The following is an 18,438-nucleotide window of genomic DNA, read 5'->3' as shown; positions in this document are numbered from 1 at the left end:
CGGAATAAAAAGTAGAAGTAGACATGATTTTGCATGCATTTTAGAGAATTTCACATTTGTAAATTTAAGGTGCTACAGTGCAAATCCACTTTCTTTTTTTTTTAGCAAATTTCACAATGAGCACAATGAATATTCACAAGAACGGAGATTGTGTTGGAATATAAAAGTAAATAATATATTATTATTAATAACTATTAAACTCCATTGGTATTTTTTATAATCTATTTGTTTTGTTTCTTTTATGAGTTTAGATTTTTTTCTTTGTCTACATTTCTGACTATGGGAGATTCAATAGTGCGAGTAGGTGCAGGGAAACCTCCCGATGATATGTTCGTGTCTGCCTGTGTGCGTCTGTTCCCAAACAAAACAAATCATCTCTCTGATAAGGTACAACACTATAGGCACTGTGGTTTAACTCCACCGCGCCCCCCAGGTATTGTTTATATTGTGTTCCCGAACCAGTTTTGAAGTAATGCAGAAACGCAAGCAAGAAACTTCATCCCTTCATAAAAGCGTCTTCTTTTGTTCACTTTTTCAGACAGTTTCATTGAGACTGATCTGTTTTGTGTTCTGCATTACCAATTGTTGGAAGTTCTTTTATAATAATTGAACATGTCTGGTGTTACATGCAGCTGTAGAAGCCAATGAACTGTAAGTATTTCTTCTGATACAGACGATATGTGAAGTAGCTGAGAGATTCGATTTTAGTATATACAATGACATCTAAGTACATTTTCAACTCGTAGGCATTATTCTGCCTATAGTATGTACAGCATTCTTATTTTTATGTAACTACCTAACTACATTCAGCTGAAAAAGAAAAAAATCTTCTTTTCACAGTTCATTAATCTGATATTAATATTTAATATTTGTGTTTATTGCCTCTTTAAGATGAATCACTTGATGCATTCCTAATTTTTAAGACACCTTGGATAAAAGTGTCTGCTAAATTAATAAATGTAAATGTAAAAACACTTTGGAAATCTCAGTGCAAAAGGGAATCGCCAAAGCTGTCCTTAAAAAGCTGAGTAAGATGTGTATTAGTGCATAATGTTTGTCATGTGACCATTTATTTAGAAAGGGCCCATCAGATGCACATGGCAAAAGCATCCAAGCACTTTTTAAGCTAAACATTTTAATTTATTTTTTTTATCAAATTATAATTTTGTACCTGGCAACAATATTTTAATATTCTTTTCAAAAGAATTATTCAAATATTCAGAACAATATACATTTCCCTGGCTGGTAAATAAAATAATAAACTTTCAAAATTTAATAATGTGCTGTAAGACTTGGGAATGGTATTGTGCTTTAGTAACCTTATTTTTTCCCTCAATATTTTTTATATGTAAATGTAAATAATTCTCATGTCCCCCAATTAGTCAACCTATCTATTCAACATTAATTCATCACATTAATAATTTTTCTCAACAGCCTGGTCATTGCTCTTCTGATTATCAAACATGATATCTGTCCATTAAGGACAAAGTCCAATCAAATGAAGTCATCAGTTCACCTTGCATAACTTCACCTGTAATAAAAGTGCTGGAAATTAACCATTTTCCTTCACTATAATCTCTAGCCAGTAGATGACATCTGGACTTTGATCTAAACACAAGAATCAACTACATCCATTCTCACTGTCTTACGTCTTTGTGCTCTAAATGAATTTAATACTAATATAATACAAATTAGCTCAAAGGTTGTGTATTTCATCCGTCTGACCCGAGCAGTTTTAGTAACTGATCAGACTGGCTCTGGAATGTCCCCTCATGGGAGTGAGCTGGTTGCCTTTAACTCTTGCAACATAGCCTGACCAGCTTAAAAACTTTGTCCCCAAAAATGACTTTCATTGGTTTTGGATTTAGCTCATTTACTTACAAAATGACCACATACCTATTTACTGAATCAAGTCTTACACGAGTCTTAAAGGGTTAAAAACAGTGCAACACTGCGCTCATGTGGTCATAAGACACTCGATTCACACCAGTTGCATAAAGTTCATAGCACACTGCATCTTAAAGAACAATTTAATTAATTCACTTGCTCAACAACAAACAACCAGTAATAATGGCAGATAAGGTCATCATTCAACAAGTATTTGGTTCCAAAAATCGGATATCTGTGTGTCCATGCTGAACTGGCTGTTTCACCAAATGCAAGCCAGTACATCCAGTGGCTTCTAGCACAGTGAAGAGCCTTCTAGTGGTTTGTGTAAGGAACTACAGGTCCTCTCTAATGCTCTAGAGCATTTTTACATTTTTATACATAGATTACAACTATATGCTTAATGGTAGGCCAAAATCTGTGTGCTGATATACTATTTAACATTCAAATATAGCTATACTTTTAACCTGAACATCCACATATTCATGTAGTGCAACTGCAAAAAATCCATATAAACTGTAAAATCTGAATATAGTGTATTGTAAAAATGTCTATAGATATGTAATACATAATATTCAAAAAAGTAAAAAAAATAAAACAAAAATCAGTAACAACAGACCTTCTGAAGTGCATGCAAAATATACTGTTAGACAAGATTATAGCTTAGAAGGTCAAGAAACTTTTCCTAATGATGTTTGTAATGTTTTTTCAGTAATATATTGTGGAAAATCTTAATAAGACAAGTTGGAAAGGACATCACAACAAGAGATAGGGATTGATTTGTTTTGTGTTATGCAGGAAATCAACATAAACAAATGTGCATGAAGGCTTGATATTAGTAAACTAATAATGATTATAAATGAGTAAGTCTCCTTGTTAAAACTACGGCTGTTTACATTTAACTTCACATTTCATATACAGTATATCTAAGAAGAAAATAGCACATGCAGCTAATTGCCATTTCTTTGCTCTTTATTTTCATTTTAATACCCATCACAAAATGTCCCAAACAATGGGCAACAAAAGGTTTTATGAATGATATTTTCTTGTAATTCTCCTAATCTTTCTTTGGTATTGCGAAACCCCTTAAAATCCTTTTAAAACTAAAGTAGTAATGAAAAATATATGTATATGGCAAACATTTTAGTAGCATATTATTTGCTAGTCTGACCATCTTTGCAAACTGCTTTGTGTGACATAAAGCCAGACGTACTGAATAAGTACTGTAAGTTCAAATGTAAAATGTTTTATCAATTTGAATGAAACAATTAAATGCTCTTTGGCAAATGATATAAATGTAATGATAAAAGTGAAGTGCAAACTCATTTGGTGATGATGGCAACAGCTTTGAAAACTTTGAAAACAACAAGACAAATTACCACAAATGTAAAAGTACTCAAATTTGTAGTAATCTATATGGCTTTGCAGCAAAAGCAAACTTCCAATAATGATTTATTTGTTATTAAGCATTTTGCATAAGCACTCAAATGTATTATATTTTACCTAATATGAAAAAAATAAAATATGTATTAAAATTTAATCGGATGTTTTATTAATAAATCTCACCTGTTGTTGGTGTATTCTTGAGACTAGGCGGCCGGACAACAGTCCAGTTGATGTCGTCAGTCTGCTTAAGAAAGCTTTCCATTTCATACATGTTGTTCAGAACACTTCTGATCATGGGAAGCAACATGAAGCGGATGGGAAAGGAAGAATTGGAGCCTGAATTTGCTGTGAAGAGTGTCATAGCAATCCAATTACTACATCAGACAAATGATGAGACCAAAAATACTGTGAGGTAAAGACCTTTCGATTTTGTATGCCTATCCATAATAACGGCACTTACGGTCAGTGTACCATGAGGTCATGGTGATGATTTGATTGACTTTGACTTCATGCATAGCATTTAATGCTGCCTTCATAGACTGAGTGTAGCCAGTGACTCCATAAACAAATGAGATTGGAAAGCCAAGACAGGACAACACAGCATCCTGACCTTTGAAGTGCAGTTTCAGGCTGTGTTCTGAGAAAATGTCTGCTTCAACCACCTATCACACGAAGGCATGCGGTTAAACAGTACAAGGTTATGAGGCTGCATGCTAGTGGTAGCTACTAAGTGAATACTGAAAATCTAAGAGATAAAATGTGCATCATCTGGACTGTGTAATGATCTGGGTGTTTGTCCCTTTAAGACCTGATTCGGGTTCCCTTTCGATACTTCACTTCGTACTGCATCGCTAGACGCTACGGGAAACTCCTTTTCTCCGATTTACTGAAGCCTTTTTTTCAATCACAGCAGTGCCATTGTTTCAGAAATGAACCAATGACGGCGCAGCAGAGCTGCACGAGCCTATGGCGAAGCAGCGCGCCCGAGCCCGCCAAAATGGGCGGGGCATCTGGCTATATAAGCAGGTGCTCGGCATAGGATCACTGATTCTTTCTCCTTCAGCTACGACATCTACTGCTCTTCACTGAGTCTACGAGATTTGAAGCCTTCGCCAGCAAGCTGATCCAGCCGCCGTTCTGCAGCAGCAAGATCAGCTCACTGCCTCTGCTCTCTGCTCACCGCTTGCAGCTCGCCGCTCTTAAGCAGCACTGATCAGCGCGCCGCCTTGCAGCATCGGATCAGATCGCCGCTTCAAGCAGCTCTGTTCCCGCGTCGCTCTCAAAGGCAGCCCCAGTCAGCGCTTCGCTCACGAGCCGGCTGCAGAGCGCCTGTGTTGACGCTTTCCTGCTTGAGGTAACTGAGCAAATTTCCTGCGACGTTGTTGCAAATGTCGCGCCACGGCTGTGGCTCGTGCAGTACACCACTGCACGCTGATGACGGGCACAGTGAATGCGTGCGATGTCTGGGGAAATCCCATGCAGAAGCCGCGCTCACTGAGACGTCATGCTCCCACTGCGAGAGCACGAGTCTCGCCTCTTTGCGCTCGCGGATAGCTTTCTTTTCAGAGAGCGACCCCACCCCTCGCGCCCCCCCGTTTCCTTCCTCCCAGGAACCTGTGAGGAAAAAACAGCGGGGTAGAGGATCACAGCGCTCGGATATGAGTGAGCTTACGTCGGCTCAAGGCTCGCGTACCTCACTCTCTCCACAAAGAGAGGTTTCCCCCATCTCGTTCTCCTATCCACACCAGCGCCCCTCTGCCATCGCAAGTGACCTGGTTTCGTTTGGGTGCACAGGCCATTGGGAGGTCGATGGCCAGCCTGGTGGTGCTGGAATGCCACTTATTGCTGAATTTGACGGAGATCAAAGAAGCGGATAAAACCATCTTCCTTGACTCCCCGGTCACCCCCACTGGCCTTTTTGGACCAGCTGTGGAAGGGTTTGCCGAGCGTTTCACGGCTGCACAGAAGTCATCCCAAGCCATGCGACACTTCCTGCCAAAGCGTTCCAGTTCTGCAGCTGCTGCCAGTCGCCCCAAGCCGGCGCCGACTCAACAGCCACTCGGCCGGCCAGGCTGCGTCTGCGTTACACTCTATGGCGGTGCTCCAAGTGTACCAGGCGAAGCTCCTTCGTGCCATGGATGAGTCTGGGCCAGAACATTCTGCAGCGTTCAGAGAGCTGCGCAGCGCCACCGATTTGGCCCTGCGCGCCACAAAGACGACTGCACAGGCCATTGGGAGGTCGATGGCCAGCCTGGTGGTGCTGGAACGCCACTTGTGGCTGAATTTGACAGAGATCAAAGAAGCGGATAAAACCATCTTCCTTGACTCCCCGGTCACCCCCACTGGCCTTTTCGGACCTGCTGTGGAAGGGTTCGCCGAGCGTCTCACTGTGGCCGGACCACCCCCCAAACTGCCTCGTATGTATTCCTAGTCGCCCCGTCCAGTTCCGGGTGCTGGAAAAAAATGTGTTTACTGCATGCAAAGGGCCCGTTCCAGCGCCAAAATGCACAACCGTTGTGATAACGGACAAAATAAAACACAAACATACCCAAAAAGAGAGCAAATTTCCTCTTCCAAACACGGCGAGCCTCGGGTCCCTTCACAGCGACCCGCCGCCCGAACCAATTCAACCCCTTGCCACGAGGGCCGAGAGCCCCCGTGCTTCTGCGGTGTGATCCCCACCTTAGTAGGGAACACGAACGCGAGCGTTCTTCGTTCCGAGGTGGCTGTGCTGCTGGCGAAATGGGCCATAGAAATCGTCCCGCCAGAGGCATGGCCTCATCCTGGGCATGGTCCAGTGGTGTGTCCATTGCAGAAATTTGTGCAGCGGCCGGCTGGTCCTCGCTGTCCACCTTTGTCAGGTTCTACAGCCTAGACGTCCCTGCTTTGCAGGCTCAGATCCTTTCTGCTTAACTGTCTCTCTGAGCTCAAAACGCTCCAGGAACCATATCCCCGCCCTAAGGCTGGATTTAATCCTTGCTGGGTTTGACTGAAGTTCCCACGTCTGGGCTTAGCTTCCGGCACGCTCTCGGCCCTATCTAGTTCCGAGGCTGTGCGAAGCTCTAAGAACGATTATGTAAGGCCGGGCTCGACCTCTATGAGTTAGCCCATTTCTTTGCCTCCTCTTGACCCCGAAAAGAATCCGGGTCTCTGGCTATGGCCTACTTTATTGTAGTTGATCTACAGGGCCCCCTTCCGGACGCCCTGGACAATTACTTATAAGTCGCTCATCTACCATAGCACGGTGTGATTGAATAGGTTCCCGTAGCGTCTAGCGATGCAGTACGAAGTGAAGTATCGAAAGGGAACGTACTCGGAACGTACTGCGTAGCTAGCCGCGCTATGATGCGGCACAACTCAAGTCGCTTCAGTCGATATGAATCAGTGATCCTATGCCGAGCACCTGCTTATATAGCCAGATGCCCCGCCCATTTTGGCGGGCTCGGGCGCGCTGCTTCGCCATAGGCTCGTGCAGCTCTGCTGCGCCGTCATTGGTTCATTTCTGAAACAATGGCAGTGCAGATGTACTGCTGTGATTGAAAAAAAAGGCTTCAGTAAATCGGAGAAAAGGAGTTTCCCGTAGCGTCTAGCGACGCAGTACTCGTTCCCGTATCGCAGGGAACCGAGGTTACGTTAGTAACCGAGTACAGTTTCCTCTGCCCCTGAACTCCTGTGTATATGCTGGGAAAAACACATTGTACTATCTATCGTTTTGTTGCACCTTCCTTTAACACTAATACATTCGTTGATGGTAACCTGCATCAGTGTGTTTCTTTCTTCCATAACGCACAAAAGGTTACAACTGGAACACGTTAAACATTATCTACATTGCACTGCCACATATCATTATTTGGCATTACTGTAACTGTATAACTGTCCTTCAAAATCTTTACTTCCTGCACAAAAATGTGGGGCAAGCAAATCACGTGATGATATCAGCCCATAAATGACACACATTAAGATTTTATGCCACCCTTGTGACCGTTACGCTAAATTTTAGCCGTCTTCCTCGGTGACACTGTACAAAAACTCATATAACAACTAAAATAAAACATAAAACAAAAACTTGCATATATGTTATGCATTAAAACGTTAACATTTTCAACTTGGTGATTAAGAACTCTTTCATTTTATTCCAATCCTAAACTAAATAGTCATTTAAGCATTGTGCAGACTTGAGTCAACTAGATAAGAAAGAAAATAAGAGCTAATGAATAGCTCAGACTATTATACTCATACTTCAAAAAAAAAATTTTCATTTTGTCATGAAGGACCTTGGAAAAATGAATTTAGATGCATAGCCTATGTTATTGTGAATCTGCAGTCCAACCCATTACACCTGGGAGCAAATTCATGTACAATGTAACAGTATAAATTTAAGTATTTCATAATTTCACCATGCATTTTCAAAAAGAATAACAATATATGACTTTGAGCATAAATTTTCCTACTAATATTTACCTTGAGGTTCTCGTGCGTTACCATCAGTTTTCCCGGGTTTCTGACGAGGGCAGTGACGGAGTGTCCTTGCTGAAGAGTCTGATTCACCAGCTGCTGCCCGGTTTGACCAGTCGCGCCAACTACTGCAATCTTCATGATTAATCCGGACAAAACCTTCTATTCCTGCTAAACAAGAAAATGTGCTGCCATAACATAGTCACAATCGTTTGCACAAAACCCCAGAGAAAGGGCTAAAATACGAATAGGGTTTCTTACAGGAATTTGCGTATAACGTCGCGAAAAGTTAGTTTTGTTTGAACTATCTTCTGCTTGTGATATAACCTGCTTATATCACAAGCAGTCGTGATATAAGGGGTATATATATTTGGTGATATATATTTATTTATATATATTTCGTGATATATATTTGGGGGAAGTCGTGGCCTAATGGTTAGAGAGTCGGACTCGTAACCTAAAGGTTGCGAGTTCGAGTCTTGTACTGGCAGGGATTGTAGGTGGGGGGAGTGAATGTAGAGCACTCTCTCCCACCTTCAATACCACGACTGAGGTGCCCTTGAGCAAGGCACCGAACCCCCAACTGCTCCCCGGGCGCCGCAGCATAAATGGCTGCCCACTGCTCCGGGTGTGTGTTCACGGTGTGTGTGTGTTCACTGCTGTGTGTGTGCACTTTGGATGGGTAAATGCAGAGCACTAATTCCTAGTATGGGTAACCATACTTGGCCACATGTCACGTCACTCACTCACTTACCAAATGTCCGGAAATGACATTTGTTATTGCACGACTCCTCCTCAACGACAACAACATAATGCCTCTGCGGACACATCCAAACCGAAAGTGTGTTTTTTTTAGCCTAGGGAAGATATTTGTAAATGATCTGAAGCATGTGAGCATCACCAAATGAAGCATTTAATCCTGTCGTCAACACACAAAACACCTAAGAAAACAGTGACATAACGCATGTCATCTAGCGCACTGTGTCAATGCAAGAGCCCATCAAAATCACAGAATATCACCAAATGTTTAAGTTTACAATGCACGTGATAAAAAATAAAGCGCTGCTGATAACCCCCATCTTTTTTTAATAAATCATGTTCTTGAACTTTGTACATCTACATTTAGTCATTGTTTGTCATCACTGATCCACAGCACATTTATGAATTGTATTTTGTAAATGTATTATTTTTGAGACTGATCTGGCTCCATATTAAACACCCTCTTTTGCAGCTCAACTGTTCCCAAATGGGTTCATGAAGCAGTTAAACCTATAGTGAAGGCTCTGGAGAAATATATCCCACAGCCCTATGCTGGAGAAATACAGGGCATGGCATCCTTCTATGGCACTGACATTGTAGATATTGTGCTGTTGAACTTTGCCTATGAAGTATCTGCGTAAGTATAGCTGTTGACTGTTCTTCTGCACTTTTTGGTACAGTACCTCTCTTGAAGTGTTTTAGTTGTCAACTTTTTTCAACATTCATTGTGGCTGCTTTGCTTTTTTCAGCTTTTGCACCAGTATTGTAACTCAGGATTCAAAGGGCAATATTTACCATGGCAGAAACCTGGATTATCCCCACGGTGTGCTCAGAAATCTTACTCTAGACATACTTTTTATTAAAAATGGAAAGGTAATAGTGATTATTATATAATACTATATTACATTACATTATACTCTTGAATCTGAAAGAAGTTTCTCTCTAGGTGGCATACAGAGGAACCAGTTTTGCTGGTTATGTTGGGCTGTGGACAGGACAAAGCCCCAACAAGTTTACAGTGTCTGGCAACGAACGCAGTAGGTTGATTTTTAAAAAGAGATTGTCTAGTGGATTTTGTGTGGTTTTAATTTACATCTATATTTCTACAGATAAGGGACATTGGTGGGAGAATGTAATTTCAGCAGTTTTATTAAAAAGTTCTCCAGTTAGCTGGTTAGTGCGAGAGGTGAGAGAACAAATGTATATAAAATTACAAATAAAATTCAGTATATCAAAGTACATTTACTTACTGGTGCAATAATTACTATTTGGCTGTTAAGAGACTTTTGCATGAAATAAATCTGTATATTTCTGATTCTCTTTAGACTCTTGAAGCAGCTGTGGATTTCCAGGATGCAGTAGTGAGACTGGCCAAGGTGCCGATCATCACAGATGTCTATTACATTTTGGGTGGTGTTCATGCCGGTGAGGGTGTGGTCATCACCAGAGACCGGAGCGGGTCAGCTGACATCTGGCCTCTGGATCCACTTCACGGAAAGTATGCACAAACCATCATTTTTAAATGACAAAAATTTAAATGTAATGAAAGACAAAAAGTGATGACAATGCAACAATAGGCTGTCATTCGTATAATGCTAGTGTTTTCCTGAAGGTTTTTACATTACTAAACCTGTGATTTTTACTGTTGCTTATTTTAGCTGGTATAGAGTTGAAACCAATTATGACCACTGGCTTCCCGCCCCTAAACAGGATGACCGAAGGTAAGCACACAATACATTTTTTATCAATAACATGAGAGCACAAATGTGTGATTGTTTTTAACATCTCCTAGTCTTTTTTACAGAGATGTGGCCATGAAAGCATTGAATGCCACTGGTCAAAACCATATTAGTATGGATTCTCTGTATAAGGTATATGAGCAAATCCATTTTGGCTGCCTATTATTGTCATAGATTATGGCATTTATTTCTGTCCCACATTGTTAATGTACTACAAAATGTGTTTTTGTATGTTATTATCGTAATTTTAAATGTTTTCAGTATACAAGTAATTTCTGGATTTGGATATTAAAAAAGGACTGAAGATTTTTCTTTAATGAGATTTCCCTTCTGTTTGAGAAAGCATGCACTCCTATTACATAATTTATTGACTAATTCATTTTCATTGTTACAGGTTTTATCCATGAATCCAGTATGTAATTGGTAAGGAGGACAGTAATGCAGCATTTCACCTATCACATGATATTTTATGGTTGTGTAACGGCCTCATATAGAGTGCTCATTTCTCGTATGTGGTAACCAGTAGTACAAATCTAATCCTACTTCCTCATTGAAGTTATAATATTAGAATCTAACCATGCAGTGCAGAATTTAGGATTTTCCTGGAGAGTTTGAAGAAACCAGTCATGTGAAGACTTTTCACACTACTATTCACACTTACAGCTTCACAGAGACTCAACTGTTTAAGCCACTCAGCTGTAAATCAGAACAGTCCAAGCACTGATCTCTGTTGAACTCTCACCCTCTTTCATGTCTGGCACCCAACAACTCAACAATGATTCTTAACTCATCTATATATCTATTTATGTATCGGAGTACTATTTTTCCTGAAAATCAGCATGAATGTAAATGTGATAGTGGTTTTATACAACTTTTCTGTAAACAAGAAACTAATTTGAAGTGACCTACATTTGAGAAACAATATTGTCTATTTTGTTCTATTTCCTTAACAACTATTTAATCTTTGCCACCTCTCCAGTGCATAGATGTTTTTGTTGGTACTGGTTTCATTTGAATGGTAATGTTGCATTAATGTAATTGAATATATTGAACAAATGTAAGTACCACTGTAAGGTTAGAAAAACATGGGACCCCCAAGAGCTTTAGTACAGTTTGAACACTGATGTATGTGCATTAGTTTAAGGTTTTGGGGTGGTTAAGTGTTTGTGAAAGAGGTGTCTTCAGCTCACTTTATGTAATAAAGCTTTTTAATGCGAGTATGATCTTCCTTCCAGGATCACTGTTTATACAACCGTCATGAGTGCCGGCACTCCTGAGAAGTACACAACAGTTGTCAGAGATGTAAGAACAAGCCATAACACTACTTACTTACTACTCACTTACCTACTCACTTTACATATGATCCCCACCATCATGTCATGTGGTAACCTTTCATGAAGTCTAATTGTCTGGTTTGGTAACATAAGTGTTTTTGTTGAATTGAAACAACATTTCTGTCCTAATGAAAGAGGTTGCTATAGCTTCTCTAATATCATTTTGGCATTAAGGGATTTTGTCACACTCAGTTAACATCAGTCTGTCAGCTGTTGCAAGGAGCAAGCACAGGAATTGGTGTGAATAACTAGGTCGGATGTCTTTTCTATGCTTTGGAAACTTCTGTCTCTTGCAGTCATTAGTGAAGGAACTGTGACTGTTCTGTCTTAATGACATTATCTTTTTTAGATTTTCTTCATAAATACAGTTAATGGTCTTTCCTTTCTGTTCACAGATGTGTGTGTGTGATGGAATGAGCCGTTCTCTTGACCAGCTCAGCCAGAATTTTTACCCAGCTTAGTTCTGAACTGCCCAACAAATTCTGCTTCTCTTCTGCATTTTGACAATGGAAATGAGTTGTATTTTAATATCTGAAAAGTAGGGCTGCTCGATATTGGAAAAAAACTGACATTTTTCTGTGATATAGCCTATAGCCTATTGCAATAGGAAAGGTATATATTTTTCATCAAATTACTTAAATAGGTGTATTTGGAAAGAATTCCAGCATGACTGCAAATATATCACTGATTTTAATAACTGTTCAATAAACAAGAAGTTAATATTAAGTGACTTACATTTTAGAAATAACACAGCTTTTGCTCTGTTTTGTCAACACACAAATGTATACTTCTGTAATATATTATTGCATGCAATATTAAATGTTTATAAAACATGGCTTATACGTTAAAAGCATGTATGATGGATTCTCCCTTTTATACATGCAATACACAAATAAACTGACTGTACTGAATTGAACTGAATGTAGATCTGATTTTTCTTTATAACAGATCTCCTTCCCAGACCTCTATATTAAAATAAGTGTTCATTGTAATTATTGAGGGCTTTCTGGATCTCGTGCACATGTCAAAATCATTCAAAGAAATGCTCTCCCCTCAAATTATTTTTTATTTTGGATTTATTACATATGCTGTACTATACACAGCAATATCCTCCAGACTTCTCCATCTGCTTCCTTTGAAAGTACCATTTCCTATACAAAGTCCAGTCAAGTCGCATCAAGCTATTACCCTAATCCCTTCAGCGCTTGTTCACTTAATTCAGCTACACAGATGAAGACTGTTAAAATGCAGAGAAACAAACACACCTACTGAAGGCCTCGGTAGTTTGACACAAGGTCTTCTCTTATTTTTGAATGAAAATAGTGGATTTTCGCTCAGGACATTGAAGGTTTCTCGGGAGACATGGGGAAGCGTGTGACTATGCTTTCTTTGTGTCCTCACAAGCTGATTTATTTCCATTTCTACTATTTCTACTATTAGCATTGACTAACTCAAGCACCGATGGGGTACACCAGGCGGATACATTCCTTTGGGTGATATGTTGTGGAAATAAATCTTCTGGGATTTCCTTGATTAAAGAGAAACTCTCCAGGTGAGATTTACCCACCTTGATTTGTCATCTCTGGCTGTAACCTTTTACGGTTTGGACTATTAAAGACAGAATTTTGCTGACACTATTTACACATCAATTCAATTCAAGGAAATACACAGAAAAGATACTAAGTACTAAAACTAATTTAATGGTAATCTATAATGGCATGAAATCTTTAACCATTTTTTTTTTTTAAATAGGCAAGATTTAGTATGGGTTAAATTATGTTATAAATATGTCTACAAAGAATAAAATATTCATTTTGTATAATTCATAGAATATTTAGTAGCAGTCTTATTCCACTGTACTGTGAGCAAGATTCAAAGCACATGTCACATGAGCTTTTGTCAACAGCTCTCTTAAGAAATTTAACCTCAAAACGAGCATGTCTGTTACACTAGATAATTCTGATGTCTGGTGAGCTAATGAATAACCTTCCTTACAAACGAAGTCTATAAATCCATAGTCCATAAAAAAAATACTTAAAATACCCTCCATTCATCTCTGACTCTTTTTTTCTCTTGTTTTTAAAAATTGTGAGATAGTTACTCATGTTCTTAAAATTAAACTATTTTAATGAATAACAGAAGATATTTAGAGTGAAGCAGGGCCATCATTGGGAGTTTGAAGCTTGTGGTCTTTCACAGAGTCACAGGTGTGTGTTGACGTCGTCTGCTCTGTAAGGAAGATTGAGGCCAGTGCAAGAGAGCAATGAAGCCAGATTAACTCACTCTCTGGATCTCATTAACGTGTGCAACAACATGACATGGTGTAGCCTGTTTTCATGCCAAAAGCTTGAAAATTTTGTACAGTATTTTTTATTATCATCTAATCTGTGATATGATTTACTAGAGTAGATTTTTTTGGTCTGAATTGTAGTATATAATAATATATCATATTACTAATGTATTGTATAAATTGTGTATTACTGAATTACGTTTTTTTTTTTTGGTACAATGGTTTCTTAAACATTTAAAAACGTGCACTTTTGTAATGTGATTTGTATTAAATAAATATATAAAATACGAATCATTGTGCATGATTCATAAAGTGTCATACAAGTACTTAATAAAAGTGCTTGTTATACTGACTAGACTCACATTTTCTACCTTCAGGAGAAGCCATGGGGTGTGTCGTCACAAAAACCAGTGAATTCAATAGAAGATTTGATAAAGGTAAAATGTTTACAATAACATTTATATGAATGGCTAGAGTAAGTCAAAGAATATATGTATGTATGTGTGAGTTCTGTTTATTCAGAGACTATTTAGTGTGAATATAACTTGACCTAAATTATTTCTTCCTAAAACAGATGGAAATGCCATCCCAGGTGAGTTTTAACCAGTCCAGCAAAGCTTGTGTAAAACCTTATTTATATCTCCTAGCTATTAAATTAGAACACCGTTGTCAATTATTTATGTGCAATGTCAATATATAAGCAACTTGTTAACTTTCTCAACATGTCTTCTTTTTCATGCATGTCTGCAGCGGCCATAAGTAAGCAAAACTCATCTTTTAAGACTTACAGTACACTGTAAAAAAACAGTCTAACTTATAAGAGAAAGAAAACAGCCTACTATTTAAGTCTTTTTACTTAAAATTCCATGTTTAACTAAATGTGTTAACTGCTGTTTCTTTGTAATTATTTGTGACATTTACTAGAAAAAAATGTTTTAAACTAAACTTACACCATTTGTTAGTGTATAAATAATAATTCAATTCAATTAAAGTTTATTTGTATCGTGGTAGAAGACTAGTTAGGTGCGCAGGAGCTAAACCATTAAGGGCCTTGTAGGTAAGTAATAATATTTTGTAACTGATACGGAACTTACTAGGTAGCCAATGCAGAGACTGTAAAATTGTAAAATAATATCTCAAATGATGCTCTACTGGGTGTAATTCTAGAAGCCTGACATGAAAACTATTGCATTTATAACAAATCCATTTAATTATATCTATTTAAAGAAAAAGGGAAAAACCCTTTCTGACCTCTGTCGCATTCTCTTGAAAGCAATAAAGGCTGCGGTGCTGATCCAGCGCTGGTACCGACAGTATGCGGCTCGCATGGAAATGAGACGCAGATACACCTGGAACATCTTCCAGTCCATGGAGTACGCAGACCTACAAGACCAGATCAAAGTAAGAAATGCATTCTCCACACTATTTTTAACGTAAGAGCGGGTGCGGCCATTTGTAAATTAAATGTGCGAGGCTTCCGGTGTCATGCTTCCAGTTATTCTGTACCTGCACAAAAACAGTCCATTTTGCTGCATGATATTGCAAACTGGTATTTGTTATCATATTATTTGAATCATTATAATCATAAACGCACTGGTTTGTAGTGCAAATCGTTTTACTGTTTTCTGCACTTCGACAAACTTCTAGTTATTTGGGTCATTCCATGAAATCGGTGCCTTCTATCAAACATAGAATTAACATAACAAAAAATAAGTTTGTGATTTAAAAACATAACAATGCTATGTATTCTTTCAACAAAATTACATCAAATTAAAGTCAATTAAATATTATTTTAAATAATTTAAAAAGCATTTACACTGATATTGGTACCCTTGGTAAATATGAGCAAAGGTGGCTGTGAAAATAAATCTGCATTGTTTATCCTTTTGATCATTCATTCAACAAATTTACAAAATTCTAACCTTTCATTGAAGTAAAACAATGGAAAGGGAGCAAACTCACATTATGAAATAAACGTTTTTCTCTAGTTCATGTTAGCCACGGTTATTGGCACCCAATTATTGCAACGTCCTTTTCCCAAGATAACAGCTCTGAGTTTTTCTCCAATGCATGTTTGCTACCATTATTGGCACCCATAGAAATTCTTCTAAGTAAAATATCTCTGAAGTATATTCCTATTCATATTTACATTTTTTAGCACACCAGGGTGATTATGAACATGAAATTGTTCAGCCATGACTTCCTGTTCCACAGGATTATAAATATAAGAAACACAAATGCCAAATTCCCTTAATCATCTATCACAAGGAGTAAAACCAAAGAATCTAGATCTGATGTACAGAACAAGATTGTTGAGCTTCACAAAATAGAAAGTGGCTGTAAGACAAGAGCTAAAGCATTGAAAATCCCCAGTTCCGCTATCAGGGCATTATTAAGAACTTCCAATCAACTAAAGATGTTACAAATCTGCTTGGAAGAGGACGTGTGTCTATATCGTCCTAATGCACGCTGAGGAGGAGAGTTTGAGTGGCTAAAGGCTCTCCAAGTTTCACAGCTGGAGAATTGCAGAGATTAGTTGAATCTTGGGGTCAGAAAGCCTAAAAAATGTCAAACAGCCCCTACATCACCACATGTTGTTCAAATGGGTTTCAAGAAAAAAACTCCTGGCTCATCCAAAAACAAACTCCAGCATATTCAGTTGTCAGACACGACTGGAACTTCAAATGGGACTGGCTTCTATGGTCAGATGAAACTAAAAAATAGCTTTCTGGCAGCAAACCCACCAGATGGGTTTGGTGCAAACAGGGATAAAAGTACCACATGCCCACTGTTAAATATACTGCTGGATCTTTAATGTTTTGGGCCCATTTTTCTACCAAAGGTCCTGGATGTCTTGTTCAGATACATGGCATCATGGATTCTATCAAATACCAACAGATAAAAAATCTAAACCTGACTGCCTCTGTTAGAAATCTTATGATGGACCATGGTTGGATCTTCCATCAGGGCAATAATCCAAAACAAACATCAAAATCAACACAAAAATAGGTCACTGAGCACAAAATGAAGCTTCTGCTCTGGCTGTCTCAGTTCCCTGACCTGGACCCTACAGAAAATGAGTGTGGTGAACTGAAGAGAAGATGCACCAACATGGAGCTGGTATTCTGAAGGATCTGGAGAGATTCTGGATGAAGGAATGGTCTCTGATCTCTTGTCAGGTGTTCTCCGAACTCATCAGGCATTATAGAAGAAAACATTTATTTCATAATGTGAGTTTCCCCCATTTTCAATTGTTTTACTTTAATGTAAGTTTAGAATTTTGTGAATTTTTTGAATGAAAGATCAAAAAGATAAATGATGCAGATTTATTTTCACAGCCACCTTTGCTCATATTTATCAAGGGTGCCAATATTAGTGGGCGGCATTGTATGCTGATTAAGGGTAGGGTTTTTGGCCTGTCCCTCACTATGATTTTTATTTTTCAGCAGGACTTTAAATTTGCAAAATGAAGGCAAAATGACACAAAAATCACATTTGCATATTGTTCTAAGTACAGTCTCATTGTTAAGCAATGTTTTTGGCATAAGTATACATTTTTTCTATAAAATATAAATAATTTTATCTGTGTCCCCTGATTTCATGCCAGCCCTGTTACCCTCATCGAAAAACCCTTTTAAAATAATGGTACATTCAAGTGACATCACTTCCTGGAGGTTACATCATCTCTCAACCAGATTTCCAACACTTAAAACACAAGCATGTTTCTCTCTCTTCGTCTTCTTAATGTTCTATTTTTGATGATTTATGAGGTTTGACTGAGGGGGGCATCATGCAATGTCAATACTGTTACCATTATTAAAGTATACATTTTAACAATTATTTATTAGCCTACATTTAATATAATCAAAATCTACAAGTAATTTTGTGACCTTGACTATTAGCTAGCAATGAACAAATTAGTTTGAAACAATTTGAGTTGAATTACTGAAATAAATGAACTTTTCCACGACATTCTAATTTATTGAGATGCACCTGTACTTTTCAGAGTAACAGGTTTTGACATGCAGGTAACAGGGATGACGTAGATTAGGTGCCACACTTTTTTAAAGGGTTTTAAAGGTTGTCTGTGTAAAATGCAAACATTTTTGAAGGCTATTCTGAGTGTATTATTGAGCTAATGCCTATATTATTCAGTGTGGTTGTCATTTGAGCATCTGTTACATTTTTAGTTAGTATTGTTGGTATTGTTACTATTACTATTGTTGTTGTTAATGACTGGGATAAGATGATGAGTCTCAGTAAAACTAATTTTTCCCATAACTCATTAATGCATATCAATGTCAATAATGCATCCATGTAAATGCAATTACAAAGAAGAGCATTAAAGCGGGTCATATGACGCTGCTAAAAAGAACATTATTTTGTGTATTTGGTGTAATGAAATGTGTTTATGCGGTTTAAGGTTCAAAAAAACACATTATTTTCCACATACTGTACATTATTGTTTCTCCTCTATGCCCCGCCTTTCTGAAACGCGTCGATTTTTACAAAGCTCATCGGTCTGAAAAAGCGAGGTGTGCTCTGATTGGCCAGCTATCCAGTGCGTTGTGATTGGCCGAATTCCTCA

At 38.4% G+C, this 18,438-nt stretch overlaps 2 protein-coding genes and 1 pseudogene across 2 annotated transcripts; 2 read left to right on the top strand and 1 right to left on the bottom strand.

Annotated features, from left to right (window-relative positions):
- Positions 1–3,209: 3,209 nt before the first annotated feature.
- Positions 3,210–8,062, bottom strand: LOC107703219 (uncharacterized protein YwnB-like). Its single transcript, XM_016505770.1, has 5 exons — positions 7,990–8,062; positions 7,735–7,899; positions 3,734–3,935; positions 3,454–3,618; positions 3,210–3,241 (listed from the first exon to the last, which is right to left on the bottom strand). Exons 2-5 carry the CDS (start codon positions 7,867–7,869, stop codon positions 3,210–3,212), a joined length of 534 nt encoding a protein of 177 aa, XP_016361256.1. The 5' UTR covers positions 7,870–7,899; positions 7,990–8,062.
- Positions 8,063–8,495: 433 nt separating this feature from the next.
- Positions 8,496–12,324, top strand: LOC107703218 (N-acylethanolamine-hydrolyzing acid amidase-like). Its single transcript, XM_016505769.1, has 11 exons — positions 8,496–8,569; positions 8,960–9,124; positions 9,237–9,360; positions 9,434–9,524; positions 9,597–9,673; positions 9,813–9,985; positions 10,146–10,208; positions 10,292–10,358; positions 10,621–10,649; positions 11,462–11,528; positions 11,956–12,324. Exons 1-11 carry the CDS (start codon positions 8,496–8,498, stop codon positions 12,019–12,021), a joined length of 996 nt encoding a protein of 331 aa, XP_016361255.1. The 3' UTR covers positions 12,022–12,324.
- Positions 12,325–14,235: 1,911 nt separating this feature from the next.
- Positions 14,236–18,438, top strand: part of LOC107703217 (serine/threonine-protein phosphatase with EF-hands 2-like) — a 17,759-nt pseudogene continuing 13,556 nt past the window's right edge.

This window comes from Sinocyclocheilus anshuiensis, unplaced genomic scaffold (assembly GCF_001515605.1).
Source record: "Sinocyclocheilus anshuiensis isolate Anshui unplaced genomic scaffold, SAMN03320099.WGS_v1.1 scaffold542, whole genome shotgun sequence".
NCBI lineage: Eukaryota > Metazoa > Chordata > Actinopteri > Cypriniformes > Cyprinidae > Sinocyclocheilus > Sinocyclocheilus anshuiensis.
This window is presented reverse-complemented; position numbering and strand designations above follow the sequence as displayed.